Source organism: Amborella trichopoda, chromosome 2, assembly GCF_054954075.1.
Source record: "Amborella trichopoda isolate Santa Cruz 75 chromosome 2, AtrichopodaSantaCruz75HAP2 v2.0, whole genome shotgun sequence".
Taxonomy (NCBI): domain Eukaryota; kingdom Viridiplantae; phylum Streptophyta; class Magnoliopsida; order Amborellales; family Amborellaceae; genus Amborella; species Amborella trichopoda.
In genome coordinates, this window is record NC_142337.1 from 22,429,969 (window position 1) to 22,446,220 (window position 16,252).

At 38.1% G+C, this 16,252-nt stretch overlaps 1 protein-coding gene and 1 long non-coding RNA gene across 6 annotated transcripts; one reads left to right on the top strand and one right to left on the bottom strand.

Annotated features, from left to right (window-relative positions):
* Nucleotides 1-3,310: 3,310 nt before the first annotated feature.
* On the bottom strand, nt 3,311-13,287 carry LOC18440256 (uncharacterized). Of its 5 annotated transcripts, none has more exons than XM_006850407.4 (3): nt 12,484-13,287; nt 3,798-4,334; nt 3,311-3,698 (listed from the first exon to the last, which is right to left on the bottom strand). In XM_006850407.4, exons 1-3 carry the CDS (start codon nt 13,252-13,254, stop codon nt 3,597-3,599), a joined length of 1,410 nt encoding a protein of 469 aa, XP_006850470.3. In that variant the 5' UTR covers nt 13,255-13,287; the 3' UTR covers nt 3,311-3,596. The 5 variants fall into 5 exon arrangements, 4 of the variants coding, with proteins under 4 accessions (XP_006850470.3, XP_088716042.1, XP_088716044.1 ...); XM_088859916.1 differs by having other exon boundaries at nt 12,427-13,287; XM_088859918.1 differs by lacking the exon at nt 12,484-13,287 and adding an exon at nt 12,059-12,246.
* Nucleotides 6,639-13,203, top strand: LOC148783164 (uncharacterized). The gene is made up of 2 exons (XR_016050472.1): nt 6,639-8,816; nt 8,902-13,203. It is a non-coding gene; the product is annotated as an uncharacterized LOC148783164 (long non-coding RNA).
* Nucleotides 13,288-16,252: the final 2,965 nt, after the last annotated feature.

Genomic DNA, 16,252 nt, shown 5'->3' on the forward strand with positions numbered 1-16,252 from the left:
ACCAGGAAGGTCAACAACTAAAGCTATTTCCTATTTAGGCAACTGATTGATAAGTTTAGAACGAAGGGAAAAGACCTCCACATGGTCTTTATTGATCTAGAGAGAACCTCGAGATTTGATTTGGTGGGTGTTGGAAAATAAAGGAGTCCCAAAACACTACATCGACTTTGTGAGATTTATGTATGATAGAGCGCTAACTAGTGTACAAACATCTAGTGGAGAGACGAGTGAGTTTTCAATAACAATAGGTATACATCAAGAGTCAGCATTGAGCTCGTACCTCTTTGTCTTAGATGTGGAAGACTTAACTAGGCACTTACAGGATGAGTTACCTTGGTATATGTTGTTTGTAGATGACATAGTTTTGATCGATGAGACCCGAAATGGCGTCAACACAAACCTAGAACTTTGGAGGGATCCAAAGGTTTAAAAATAGCCAAACTAAGACAACATACAGAATGCAAGTTTAGTAATAATTGGAGTAGAGACGAGGAAGTAATTAAAATTGACAACCATGAAGTGCAAAAAGGATCGTACTTTCGATATCTTAGGTTGATAATCTAGGAAAATAGAGGGATTAAAGATGTCGCGCACAGAGTTAGAGCTGGGTGGGTGAAATGCAGATGTGTAACTGGAATTTTTTGTGTTCACCACATACCACTGAAGCTAAAAGGCAAGTTCTATAAGACAGTTGTGAAACCAATGTTGCTCTATAGGGCAAAATGTTGGGCGGACAAAAACCAATATACTCATAGAATGAGTGTAGCAGAGATGAAGATGTTGAGATGGATGTACAGCAAGACAAGAAGGGATAGAATTCTAAATGAATACATCGATAGAATTTAGGTATGGCACCAATAGGCGATAAGAAGAGAGAGAGAGAGTAAACTTAAGTGGGATTGGCCATATATGGTGCTGACCAAGTACAACACCTATTAAAAAGTGCGAGTTCATTCCAGTGGAAGGACTGAAAAGGGCAAAGGGTAGCTCAAAGAGGATGTAGTTGAAAATAGTCCGAAAAGCTATGGGAACTTACGGCGTCACTGAGGTATAGCCTTTAATTAAACAGAATGGCAGACCAAGATTTGTGTAGCCAATCCCTATTAACTAGAAAAAAGCTATGACGATGATGATTATTGGTAATGGGCAGAAGGTGAACTTTTAGCCTAACAACTGGTGGTAAAATTTGAGATATATATGATCAGGATTAACACAGGTAGGTTGGTGTTGATTTGGATGTTGAAGTGGCTGCCTTTATTCCTACTACTTCTGGGGACCTTATTCAAGCATCTAATTCCATCCTTGCATTCCATTTAACTGCTGAGCCTATGGAGGACAGATTACTCTGGATTCTTGATCAGGAGGGTGCTTTTTCAGTTAAAAGGGCTTGGGAATTGATTGGACATTGCGGGCCTAACAGAACTCGTTTTAAAAAGCCATGGAAGGCAAGTGTCCATCCGAGGATTAAATGGTTTTCCTTGCTGACTCTTCATATTCAGTTGCCGACTTCCAAATTGCCGCAATCTCGGGGAATTCCCTGAGCGTCTCGTTACCCTTTCCGCTATGATAATGAGGAATCTACCCACCACCTAGCTCTTTCCAACAAGTTTTCGATATCACTATGGAGATCCTTAAGTTCGATGTGTGGGAGATATTTTAATGTCGAGCATGATATATGAAGGGGTGCGGTTTGTATAGAGCCGAGGCTCTAAACAATCAAATTAGAGCCCACATTCAAAAAGTGTCGAGAAATGCAGTTTTATTGTGATAAATTTAAAATATAATTTCATTTTTAATTATAAAATTTAAGGCTTAAAAAATTGTGTAAATCGAACAAATCTATATAATCTTGAAAATTAATAATCCAAAAATGCGTTACAACATACACTATTTCCAAAACTTGAAATCCATTTTTTTTTTCATGTGTATGCATCTTGATGCCCGGAGGATCAATTTGAAGATATTTGAGCATCAAAACAACCTCTTTGAGTGAAATTTCTAAGGTAAGCTCGAATTTGATTCTTTAGAGCCTTGGCTCTATATAAACTTTTTCCTATATGAATTTCGTTAAAATGACTGCTTTGTTTCTTTGAATGGAAAGAAACAAACAAATACATGAAGGCTGTTTTCCTACTAAAGAGAGTATCATTTGGAAGATAAATTCTTTTGTAGGGCAGTTGGCTGACAAAAAGTAATGGAGGTTTCACCGCTATGAACGACATTTGATCAACAGCCTTAAAAGTTTAATTAGTTGCAATCCCCCATAGTATTCCATGTACAATCCTCGGTTCCAACCTCTGATTTCCTTAAATTAAATGTTAGTGGAGCTTCTTTAGGAAATAGTGGGAGGGCTGCTATCGTTGGTCATGTATGAGATCGTCATATCCAGTTTTTGAAGGGGTTTGGCTTCACCCATTGGTACGGATTCAAACCATGGATCATAAAGGGCACGCATATCTACATTTGAGTCAGGGGACTCAAACACCATTGCCTTGTTTAGTTAAGATCGATAGGGCCCATCTCCTCATTCATTTACCCAAAAAAAGAAAGTGAAGAAACCAATCCCTTTGGCCAACTATGCCACTAACATCAACGATCCTTGCCTATCAACTAGTCCAACCAAGTCACCCAAGCCAGCCACATGATGCAAACCTCACTTTACGTACACCTTCATAACGGTTCCTGGCCCTTGCTTTTTCCACCTTGATAGAAGGCTCCATCTCCAACATAGAATTAGGATCTGGGAAGATAATTATTCCACGGTATAAATGTGGGGGAGTTGTAACCCAGTCGACATAGGAAGTCCTTACCAAACCTTTACAATTATGAGCTCAAACCCAATTTTGTCAAAAGCAATGAATGAAATAGCACAATCTTCAAAAACCTTGGAACTCAAATCTGATTCACTGGAGATCTCTTCAGATAGACTGCCTAAGACGCTTCTAAACTTAATATGCTGAAAGGAGAACAAGATACATGAACGTACTGTATCTGATAAGTTGCATGATTCACACAAGCAAAGTATGAGAGGTACATCAATGTGAAGAAGGAAAAAAAAAAAGCATGAGACGTACTTCAAGGAAAGATCTGGAACCATCAAATAAAGCACTTCCACAGTACTGTGATGCTCGAAGCGATTTGAAATACATCAAATCCATAAAATCAGAGAACTACATTTTTCAAAAAGATATTTTGATATAAATATGTAATTTTACTTACATACTTACGGTTAGTTTCCTCCACACACCAGTGCAGAATTGAATCATGTGCAGTTTCAATAAAGAGATGCAAAAAGGGCAAGGGCATGATAGAAAGATAAAACAATCTAGGAATTAGAATGGAAAAAGAATTACATCTAGTTGGACTAGAGTTTCAAGAATTATTACAAATACAATAGCAATACAAACAATGAAAACTAAAAGTATAGAAAAACAGGGAAAATATTTTTGAGATGCAGAGGTACCCAGCTCGTTATCACACTTAATTAGAGCTCTGATTGATATGTGACTTGAGTATAGCATTGATAAGCTAGTATGGCATTTCCAGCAGAAGTCAGAGAAGATGTTTCTTGATTTCTTCCTTTGAAGGACAACCGGCTATGCAGAAATCATCTCTTCAGGTCCGCATTTTTTTATTCCAATTTCCATAACATTGTCATAAGATGAGGGTAGCACACCACAACAGTCCCTTCTCCGCATCTGCAATGGTAAAATTTCTTAATGGCGCAAACTATCTCTACTGGCCAAATAGAGCAAAAATATTATTAAGCTCCATATCAAACCAAAAAGCTCAAATACCTGATTAAGGTCTGAATCTTGCTTCTCGGAATGCACAATGATCTGCCCCAGATTCCTTGCTGAATTCCTACGGAAATTACAATTTACCATCATATGCCTGCTGTATTTGCTAATGATTTTGTCTGAATAAGTGTTGACCTTGTCCAGGAAAAAAGTGGCTGGCCTTTTACATGGATCTCTAGGAAATTCCTGAGTATTGAACATATATGGAGCTGATCCATTTGTTCGGCCTCTTCTCCATGGCATAAATGTCCGCTGTAAAGGTAAGAGATCAGGAAAAAGTACAATACCGTCAAACACCTGGACTGAATAACCCCACGAAACTGAAATAGTCCATGCTTTTGATTTGTCATAGCACACAGTTCGTTGGAGAACCCTGCTTGGATCAAACCCTATGGCTTTATATAAACGTTCCAAAGCCTGGATTCTGGTCATGTTGGGAAATATTGGTTCCACAGTATCAACATGATGAAGAGATACGAGAGGCTCAAGTGGATGTGAAGATAAAAATCCAAATACATTGCCCCGGATATCAACCTAGAGATCAGATACAAGAAAGACTCAGCACTAATATTAACAATAGAAGCTGGCGAAAGCAAGGAAGCTTGCCACTTTTAATTTCAAAATCTGCATATGAAGAAGTGCAACATATGGATGAAAATCAGTGGAAGCCAACTAGTCACAATTATTTTTGTAGAAGAATAACAATTGCCAGGAATTACTGACTACCTATTAATTGGGCCCTGGGCGCTTGCAAACAAATCAAAAATAGATGCAGTTTCTATCCGGATTAATTTAAGTAAGATTATATCAGTACAGCTTATAAAGAATATTTAATTAACTGAATATTAAATTAATGAAGTCACATCCAACTATATCTCTGAGTATACCAGTCCAAACATTTCAGAAATCACCAAAGCAGCCACTAAGGACAAAAGCATTTAGTAAAAGCAATAATCTTGGTTCAACTGTTTATCATTGCTAGTTCGGTTTTTTATTCATCTTTTTGCGTTTTGTTAGAAAATCAACCCTATTAATGCACTGGCTGCTAGTCTGATGATTGGAAAAACTAAAGAGGTAGGATGCCCTGCAGTTTGGGTTTGTGGTTTCTTGCAGCCATTTAGATGAGAAAAAATGATATAATCCTTTTTGGTTTGAAAATATTATATGTAACAAGAGAATTGAAGCATTTCATGGAATGGTTACACTACTCAGAAAAGCAGCCATGGCATTAAAGAATTGGTTATTTGCAGTCAATTCAGCAAGGTTGACTCAGATGAAATGTATGAAAATATGAAAATATGTTTTACAGCTCATTGCCTAATCATGCACCAAACACAATTAATAATAACAATAGTGAGGAGCACATTGTACCAATAAAACACCATGGTTATGGCCATTTACAAAAGTGGAATAAAGATACATACGAATACCATAATGTGTCCAAAATCTGCATGCCGAAATATCCTTTATGAAAGTCACCATAAATGTCCTAAAACTAACTCAGACTCAGCTCAGGACTCGGACAAGTTCTGAGATAAGCCAACTTACTGAACCCCAAATCTACTTAAAGTGAGTCTCTAAAAAACATAGATTGAGTCTTATCCGTGTTTTAGTGTCCCTATCAACTGCCATACTGACTTAAAAAACGCAAGCTGCAAAAGCTTTTTAACACAAGGATTACCACAGAACCTCTGGGCCAACCAAGCCAGCAAAAAGACAAAATCCAAGTATTTATTAATTATGATATCTAAATCCCACAGCTTTTCCTTTTTGCTAGAACCAAATCCCAAAATCAGAGATGGCACAATCAGAAACCTAAGTATCAGAAAACTCGAGTTCAATTGGTTTCCAGGGAATTTCAGTGCTATAAAAACGTTGGTACTCCAGAACTGGTTTATTTAATAGTTTGTCAAGAGATTTAAATAGTCCTTTAATGGTCTCGAACCGTCTATTATCAAATATTAGAAGAATACAACAGGGGTAGCTAAGCTTGTTTAGTTTTCTTGGACAAATTTCAAGAGTTTGAGTCATTGATAGCAGTACAATAATTTAGTTGAATATATGAATTCCTCAGCCGTTAAACCTTCATAGAACTCCATGTTCTCAATTTTGAGTCCGGTTTCCCACGTCCTACTCTACCTATTTGTACGATCAGCTACCACTCTCCTTGGAGCTTGATCATGAAAGGGATTTATGGATTCCTCATCTGCCTCGATCTCGTTCTCATGGGATGGCACTTCCATTTGTACCAAATGTAGAGCTAGGGTTTCGACCAATCTCCTCAAATCTACTATCCCTTCTCACAAACTAGCATCAAAGGCTTCTACTGTTGCTGCTTTTCCTCTTCCTATGTGGAGGCATGGTTGTTTGATCTGGTGCACAAAAATCGCATGTACTGTTCCGCCCTTTTAATGCTACAACACCGTCCTTACATCGCTAACGTACTATCCTTACAGTTCTATAGAACATCCATACTGGTCGTCGGCATTTGATACCAACCTGACGCTAGTAGCTTGGTGCTAGGGTTTAGCAAAGAAGAAGATAGGGAAGATCCAAATTTAGAGAAAGATGCAAAAACTAGATATAAAAGAAAGAGTACTAGCTGCTCCAATATTTTGAATAAAGTCCATAACAAGATTCTTCATTATTCTTAGGCCATTCCTTGTATAAGAAAACCCTAAACAAGACTTAATCCTAGCCATCCATCTAATCTAATCATCGCCATTCATTGAATGGATGGATGCATGGTAGCGGACATCGGAGTTTAAGGAGGTTCATGAAACAAAGAAAGTACCTTTAGTCGCCTTTAAGCTAAGAGCTTCAGCCTGGTGAGAGCAATTGAAGGTGAGGCCTACACATCACAAATTGGGAGGAGACAAGGCGTAAGATGAGAGAGGCTTTTCTGCCTTTCAATTACTTAAAAACTTTGTATCAGCGTTTAAATAATCTTCGGTAAAGAAGTAGGTCAATGGATGACTATACAAACGAGTTATATCAATTGGTTTCACTGAACGAGCTCTCTGAGGACAATGAGCAACTTGTGATGCGACATATTGGAGATCAAGCAGCCAATGTTTCAAAAAGCGCTAAGCGGCACCTAGGTGGTCGGGGGGGCCAAGCTGCCCAAAACATGGGCGGCCTAATAGAATTTTTTTTTTTTTGGGTTTTCTCTCTCTAAAATAGCCTCTAATGGGTTTTAGGTTATAAATGAACCTAAAACACACAATTTTTCCCTTTTAGTATTAAAAAAATGACCCAAAAATACCCTCAAGGAGCCGCATCTCCGCCCTTGAGCGGGGCGCAGGCCATGTGCGACCGCCCGGTGGAGGTGGCCAAGCGGCTGCCTAGGCGGGTTCAGGCGGGTTCTCAGGCGCCTAGGCGGCGCCCAAGGATATCTGCCTAGTTTGGCCGCCTAGGCCTGGGCGATGCATCCAGGCCTTCTGGACCGCCTAGGCGTTGGGCAATCCGCTTTGTAAAACTATGTACGCAGCCTCTTCGGGATGTGTCGAATCTCCACACCTTCTGGACCATTTCAAAGACATATCAACGTGCCTTGGTGCTAGAGAAACAACAAAACCGAGGTTAGTTCAAATCTAGAAATATGCCAACAGTAGGGGCTAAGGATTGGACATGTGCAAGAGTAGGTTAGGGAAGTCCGGCAACAACAATCTGGAGTCTAAAGAAGTGGCTCAGCCCCACTAATGGGGCGTGCTCATAGTAACCCGAGGCAATCTGGAAACCGAATCCACTAAGGAATCGCAAGAGCGAAATTGGCCTAGAAGATTCCTATTATCATAATTGACATCCATACAAGAGGAATTATGAAGGATGAGATTCCTATTTTCAAGAATCAAGATTTGACCAAAATACCATCGAGATACTTACATAGATGGAATCAAGATTCCTAGATCTTTGGAATTGAGTTTCCGTAGTTGTAATCAACCAATATATAATTGAGATTCTTTCATTTATGGAATCGAGATTATGATATTTTTGAAATTGTGAAGTAACAAAGAGGAACAAAATACATGTATCAATGCTATTCATTGACCGACATGCCATTCATTGACCGGCATACCATTCATGCACGTTTACATTATTTTTAACATATTGGAGTTGCAATCCCTCCATGGGATCAATATAATACATACTTAAAAGAATTAAGTAGGAAACGTGCACCACCACTTTGGTTTCTATTTGTCATTTCATGCCATAAAAGATGACCATACCTTATAGCCTGAATTGAGTATCTAGCTCGAGTGGTTTGATACCTTGAAAACTTTTAAACGGGCGATGTGGAAGAATTCCGGTAAATGTGGAAAACAGTTTCAATAAGTGTAGAATTGAGATTCACCAATTGTGGAATAAAAATCAGTAAATATTGAAAATGAGATTCTTTAAGTGTTGGAATCGAGATTCCTAAAATAAAGAATCGAGATTCTAGACTTCACATAAATGAGTTTCATGAAGATTCCTAGTCGGAACCACCAAATTGGGTTTCCGAATTGGAATCGCGACCTTCGATGAGAGATTCGAGTAACTATGAGCATGCTATTGGTCAGGATCAGAACTTGAGAAATCAGGGTGGTGGTTCGGCAATAGGGTTTCTAGTGCAGAGAGGCAAGGCCACAAGGTCAAATGATTATAGGAAGAACTCTAGCCGACAGGGAAAACAACTATTGATCAAAGAGGATTCCTCAATTGATATAGAGGCAAGTGTTGATCATGTTTTTTATCATTATGGTGATGAAGAGGTCGTTGTTATTCATGGAGATATCGGCTGAAGCATCAGTGGCCAGAAGGAGCTTCTTGGCACGAAAAGACGACACACAAGAAGATTGGCTGCGAACCACTATATTTCACAGCTCATGCACAATTGGAGGAAGAGTTTGTACCATGGTAATTGATAGTGGCAGTTGCGCAAATGTTTGTCAAAGGAGACTATGACAAAGCTGCATTTAAGTGTGAAAGACCATCAACATCCCTACAAATTGTCCTAGATCAAAAGGCAATGAGGTAACAATATCTAAACATTGCCTAGTTTCTTTTTCCATTGGCCAGTGCTATAATGATAATGTGTGGTGTGTTGTGGTGACAATAGATGTGTGCCAATCTTGTTGGGGAGGCCTTGGCAGTATGATAGACAGTCCATACATGACGGGCATAATGTTCAAGAAGGCGGAGGCGAGCGGTCAGGGGCCCAAACCACCTAGGTGGACGCCCAGATACATGAGAGCCCATTTTTTTTTTTTTTTTTTTTTTTTGGGGGGGAGAGGGGTGAGGGGGGGCATTCTTTTATGGTTTCAATTTGTATAAAAATAATAATATTAATATCAGACAATATGCAGTTGTACAAGAAAGTAATATTAATATCATGGCTATGTGCATGTGTTATTGTGTAAATGTGCCACGTGTGCTTTTTTCAGAGCCGTACCCTTTATCTCTTCTAAAATTAATGAAAGGTACTTTACTAAATAAAAGAAAAAGAATAGTTTACTTTTTAAAGAACTATGCCAATTAATTTACTTTGTTCATGAAAAAATTTAAAGAAAAGATACTTTTCTTGAAAAAGGATACTTTTTTCTTTCTAAAATAAATAAATAAAAGTACAAAACAATAAAAAATCTCTCCCCATAGACTTAATTTTCCCTCACTAAATAAACAGAAAAAAATTAAGGAGGTGGTACCACGCTCGTGCCAAGACCTGCCTACACGGACGCCTAGAAGCCTCTTAGGTGGGCTAGGCCTTAAACAAGTCTGCATGGAACCCCCACACCTAAGCAGTTTGAGAAATAGGCCACCTATGGATTTGAGGGGGCGAATTTTTGTACATTTGTACGTTTTGGAAGGATAACATGAAAATTATTCTAGCCCTATCAAGGGAGATTGGACCTAATCCTAAACACAGGGAGGGTGCCAATTTTCTTTCTTTAGTGACAGATGAAATGAAGAAATCTGTTTGCAACTTGTGAGAAAGGAGGAACCGGTGAGTAATTTTGTCCATGAGGTGGTTCGACCACATCTCAAGGTTTCAAAAAATGCTAGGCAGCCCCTAGGCCGGCTTGGCGCCCAATGCCTAGGCGAGCACCCAGAACCTTGGGCACCCTAAAGTACAAGTTCTATCTCTATATATATGTATATATAATATACATATATTTGTGTCAATTTTGTAATTCATTGCATTTGTGTAAATTTTGTAATTCAATTTTGTAATTCATTTTTGAAGAAAAACTCAAATTTTATTAGCAACTTGAGAGTTAGTGCTCACATTAAAAGGATCTTTGGATGCACAATTACAACCAAGGCCTATGCTGCTCCTATACAGCCACATAATGCACTATGTAGCTGCAGTTAGTAACTAAGGACAGATTATAATGATCTTTTTGTCTTTTGCATCACTGCGTTCTGGTCTTGAACTTTTTGTTTTTGTTCTTGAACTTTTTGTTTTTGTTGAACTTGCCAAGCACTTAGTATTTGGCTATATGCAGGAGTTGCTACCTTCTAATTTCTTTTAATAGTATCATGCTACGCTTACTTTCTAAAATGCTTGGTATAAGATATATTCTTTAGTTTTCTATTGAATTTGATGAAGGGATTGTTTTATTTTAATGCTAATTATACTAGAGAATGTGACTAAAAGTGTCCTAGTTACTATATCCACAACTTAAATCACTAATATATTAGAAAGAAATAATAAATTAAAATCCCTACTGTCACATATTCATGCTACTCTTTTTATATATACTATATTAACAAGAGTTAAGGGGTGTACATGTGATGCAAGAATTAAAGGGATTAGGGGAACCTATCCTCTGAGAGGGTATAGGGTAGGTGGCCTTTAAATAGAGGAGTTTAAAGCACCGTATAGGGTAAATGAATTCATTTTCTTAGGATAGAAGATAAAGAAAAAAGTTCCACATAATGATTAAACTAGTATGGATATAATTCATTTTGATGAAAAGTGAGAGAAATGTCAGGAATTTTGGTAAGTTAGCTATTTATGTGATTCTCGTCAAATCTTTCTCATATCAATACTAAGTGGAAGAAATTTCAAGGTAGATCTCTCCATATCTTTTCTGCCCTAGAGAGTAGGATAAAATTTTCGATAGGACTCCCCAAATCTATTCCATCCTAGAGAGGAGAAAGTGTATAAATCACCTACTCGTATCTTTTATTTCACACATGGTAGTAGACCTATCTTGCAGAGAGAAGAATAGAGTAGGATAAGTCTCTGCAGATTTTTCTATTTTCTTTCAACATTTCCATTTATTTTCTGTCCTAGGATATTTTTTACCCTTGACATAAAGCTTTTTTAATTATTTTATATTTATTTTCAACCCTTTCTCAAGATCCAAGACTGCTATGTTTCTAGTAGACATGAGATGGAATTGGAGCACCCCCACACGGTCCTAGAATTTTGCTTATTTTCTAAGAAGTGAAGCCATAAGCTTTTCGGTATAACAATGATACCATCGTCATTTTTCAATAGTTTGTTCTTTTTATATGGAGATAATGTTGTTTGTTGCATGATGATATACTCCTAACCCGTTTAGCCTAGCAGATGAAACTTTTTAGTCATCTTTCAGAGTTCAGATAGTAAGAACTCATTCCCCAACCCCAAAGACGCAAACTTTCAAATGGATTAAACAAAGGAGAATAGTTTCTGTTAGGGGGAGCAGAACAATTCTTGGTAATGCACCATCTGAAGTTCTGTACTCTGGAATGATTATTAGAAGTATTCCAAGCCCCACAGAAAACTTCCATGCCAAATTCGGTCTGGGATTTCACTCAAGCCGTACACACTCAACTCCATTGAGTAGTAAATCGGCCAGTGTCTGTGTATCCACTCCTCCCACCACTACTCTCTCTTAAGACTTATCTGACTCTAACCAGCTTCTCTCTTATCAAAGTTCAAATCCTATCCTCTCTTCTCTAAAGCCCACACAACCCATCTCTCTCATACTACCTTGGGTTTTCTAAAAGGGAAGAAAAAGAAACAGACAGTGAAGCCATACTACTCTCTTTCATATTGCCTTGCGAAGGCAAAGAAATCTTCTATTTCTTATGAATTTCAAATTTTTTGAATTTTCATATACTTATCAGCAGTGTAGGAAGCCATGTGCCTGCAAAGCCGCTGGATTGAAGCACACAGGGACCCCTAGTGCCTCACACTGCATCCAACAATGGAGCTTAACAAAAGAGAAAAACAAAAGACAAGCAACAATGGAGCTTAACAGATTGAATGAAATGAAACGAACCTTAAGTTGGATGCTAACCAGTGTTGCCGTGCATATCATAAAGATCAAATCGTGAGGTTAGGCAAATGTGAATCCCACTAAGTTATGCCATCTTTCAAGAGGTAAAGGGCATGAAGCATGATCCATCACGAACGAAACTTTTAACTTGAAATAGGTACAACTAAAACAGGGGAAAATAATAAATTCTCCTGAAAATGCAATTAAAACATAAAATTTTCACTCCAGATGACCACAATTCATATTTCAAACGACAACAACCAAGAAAATCACAACATTATTCACTCCAACTAGAACAAATATGAAAAGAACCAACCCCAAAAACCAGACGGCACAAAAGGGGAAAACAAAAAGGGAAAATTAAAACTAACCTGATAGAATCCAGACAGCACAAAAGGGGGAAACAAAAAGGGAAAATTAAAATTAACCTGATGGAATCCAGCCTCTGCTGTCAACCCAACTCCAAGCTCCGAAACGCAAGCATAAATCCTAGCGTCGCTCCCATAAACATGAGGATACCTCCTCAAACACGAATCCATGACCCTTGCTAAAACCCTAGCCAGCCCATAACTGATCGCAAAACCCCCACCCCCAAACGCCATTCCAAATGCATACATGTCATTCTGCTCAACGCTCTCAGAATTGGCACCCACATAATACAAACCCCGATGATCATATTTCCTCAAAACCCTAACCAAATTCTCCACACAAAACACCGTATCATCATCTCCCATTACGAACCACCTCACATCATCAAGCCCCAGCCTAAAACTCTCCGTTACGATACGCGACACACGTATTGCAGACCTCAGGCCACCCTTATACGTGTACGAAAATGCAGAAGTGTCTTCTGATAACTTCAGCTGGGGAAGAGGAGAAGAAGTTAGGGTTTCGCTTTGAGGAGGCAGGCGGTCCAGCCATGCATATCCACGCATAGTGTTCTTCCACCACAGGCGCACATACGAACTGCGGGGCGGCCAGGTTTTGAAGGAGGAGGCGATGCCAAATACGATGTGGTGGGGAGAGGTGAAGGGTGGTGGATGGTTGGTGTTCATGAAGCAGTGTAGCCATGGGTGAAAGAGGAAGATGAGGAGGAGGCAGAGAGAGGTAGAAAATAGGAGGAGGTTGGCTTTCAAGGATGAGAATGGCAAGAGGGATTTGCCGCAACGTCCACTACTACTTCTATTGTCGAATGGCATGGCCCGGCCCGGCCCTGCCCTGCCCTGCCCTGCCCTGTTTTGGGTATCAGTGAAATGCAGGAGTAGATTTGAAACGAACTTTTTCACCCGTTCCGTGATATATTTTGGGCGTGCATATAATAGGCTACCTACCTCAGGAACATCCGATGTATTTAGTCCCTCGTGAAAGGACTCCCTTGGGATGTTATTTCCGATCTCAAATTTTGGGAACAACCTAATAACATACGGACGATTATCTCTAACATAAAAATAAAAAAATTAGATTTTGAGTCTTCTAATACTTAGATATGAAAAAAGTTTATATAAAAGTGAGGGTCTAAACAATCAAAATGCACTACAAAAGTTCACTAGGGACGCGTTTGGTTTTTTGAAAGATATTTTCTAGAAAAATTGAATGTTTTGCTCTAAAAGACTTAAATAAGTTTTGGGTACTATGTTTGATAACTTGCTGGAATGTTAAGAACGTTCTAAGTATTGTGTTTGATAACATATACATATTAACTATATAAATATAAATATATAACATAATATAATATATTTTATTAATGAGTAATGATTCTATAAGACTCTCTCCCACTCATGTGTGTAGGACCTCAAAGGATCACTATTAAATTTGGCACATATCTCTAAAAAAATCAAGTCCCACACCTATGTGATAACTTTTCTAGAGATCTATACCAAATTTAACGGTGATCCTTGAGTTCCTACACACATGGGTGGGAGAGGGTCCTATAGGATCCTTACTCTTTATTAATATATTTTGTATATTATGTATATAATATTTATATTATTATTTATTATATTATTTAATATTTATTTATATTATTTATAATATAATAATATATATCATATATAATATATGATATTTATAGATTATATATAATATAATAATATTGATTATATAAATCTAGTATGCATTATATATTATATATAATATATAATATGATATAAGATATTTATATAATATTTATATAATATTTATATTGTTATTTATTATATTATCTATAATATTTATCTAATATAATAAATATATTTGTTATACGTCATTTTTTATGTACTTGTATCTTTGAAATAAATAAAGAGAGAGTCAATAGCAACCTGGTCCTACCGGTACCCAAGATATTGCCAGACCATGGGAACACTGCAAAAATAAGCCTAAAACTGGGGCAACCTCTAAAGAAGTATGGGAACGGCTTCAAAATGCATGAAAAGGGTAGTTTGGGATACTCGAAGGACACTCGCAAAAGTTTCGTCACATTCTGATAAGTTTGGATATGATCTGAACGAAACTTGGTTTTCAAAACCAACTCCAATCATGCTGAAAGGCGACCCTATAACTACAGCCTGATTTTTTGAGTCTCAAACAGTACCAGACCACAGCCATTGAATCCAAAACGTTGAAAAACCCCTAGATACCAAATTTAGGCTCAATCAGACCCTCCGGACCATTATGGGCCTAACTTATCATAAAGTGGTAGGTTGTACCCCATTGCGGTGCAGCCTCAGCGAACCAGTTCTATTTATAGAAACCATGTCTTCTCATTTCGGGATGATTTGTAAATGATCATTTATTGCTCGTTTTCAGTCCGATTAAGCTCAAATTTGGACACAAGCTAGATCTTGACAACCCAATCTTTTTGATATAAAGCACACATCTTGAGGTGACCTGAATTGAGAGAATTTCTAGAAAGAAGATATGCTAAAAAACATGGATATTCATGAGAAAACATCCAATTCTTTGAAAGGTCATAACTCAAGATTTCAGTGACGAATCATCGCAAATATGAGTCTGTTGTGACCGTACGTCGAAGAGCTACAATTTGGTACAAGCTTTATGTGTAATCTAAAGCCCGATGATGCAAATTTTAAGGTTGACACAAGGCACGTTTTTCTGATTGTCGAAAACCCATTTTTCGACAACCTCTCGAATTTGGACAAAGCTCAATTCCAGACGAAAACGGACGAAAATTACTGTAAAATAATTGTGAAAGCGTTCTCTCCAATTTGTGACAAAAATGTAGACTTGGAACATCACAAATCAAGCAACATTGATGATTAAAGAATTTTAAAGTTTATATATTTGGCCGGATTTTGGTTACTTGTAAAATCCATTGCAAGACGATTAAAGGGTATCAAAACATTCATAAAAGTTCAAACATCAATGCTACGACGATTGTTCACCCAAATTACCATCATAGGTGTCCAAAAAAGCTCCCGAAGACAAGTCATGGCAAGAGGCCTCTCATGGAGGGATGGTTCTGTCATTTGCTGAAAAATACTAAGGAGTATTTTTTTCATTTGGTCCAAATACGGGATGATTATTTTAATTCAGTAATTGTGTATTTTTTTACAATTTAGGGTAATTTTGAGCATTCCACCCATGTTTATTGGTTGCTCTATATAAGGAAACCGATGTCACTTGTAATAGGGTCTTCAAATATTAGTCTTTGAACTCTTGATCATAACAATATGTGAGCATTTTGGAGTGAATTTTTGTTTATTCTCTTTGCTTTGCTAATAAGTTCAAGACTAAAGGGGGAGGAGAGAGAAACATTTGTTAGAGAGAGAAATACCCCTAGACCACCCTACACCACAGCCCTTTCCCTACTCCACCCTAATCCATTTCCTACACCATAGACCACCCTACACCTAAACCCTAGCCCTCTCTCTCACATGCATTCAAGAAGACCCATGAAGGGGTACTTAGGCACACATATACCATAGGTCCACTCTCTCTCTTCCCTTTCTTTCTTTCTTCTCTTCTCCCCTCTCTCATTCTTTCTTGCCTGAGGTCACCGACGCACGCCTAGGTCAGGCCTAGCTCCTTCTCTGCATGTACCCACACTCTGCTGCGTGTTTTGTTACCCACGCTCTACACACTCATCTACCCGTGCTCTATGCACACTAATCTAGTCGCGCTCTATGTGCACTCATCTACCCGCACTCTAATGTGCCCTCGTTCACCCACACTCTGCTGCGCACTAGTACTTGTGCTCTA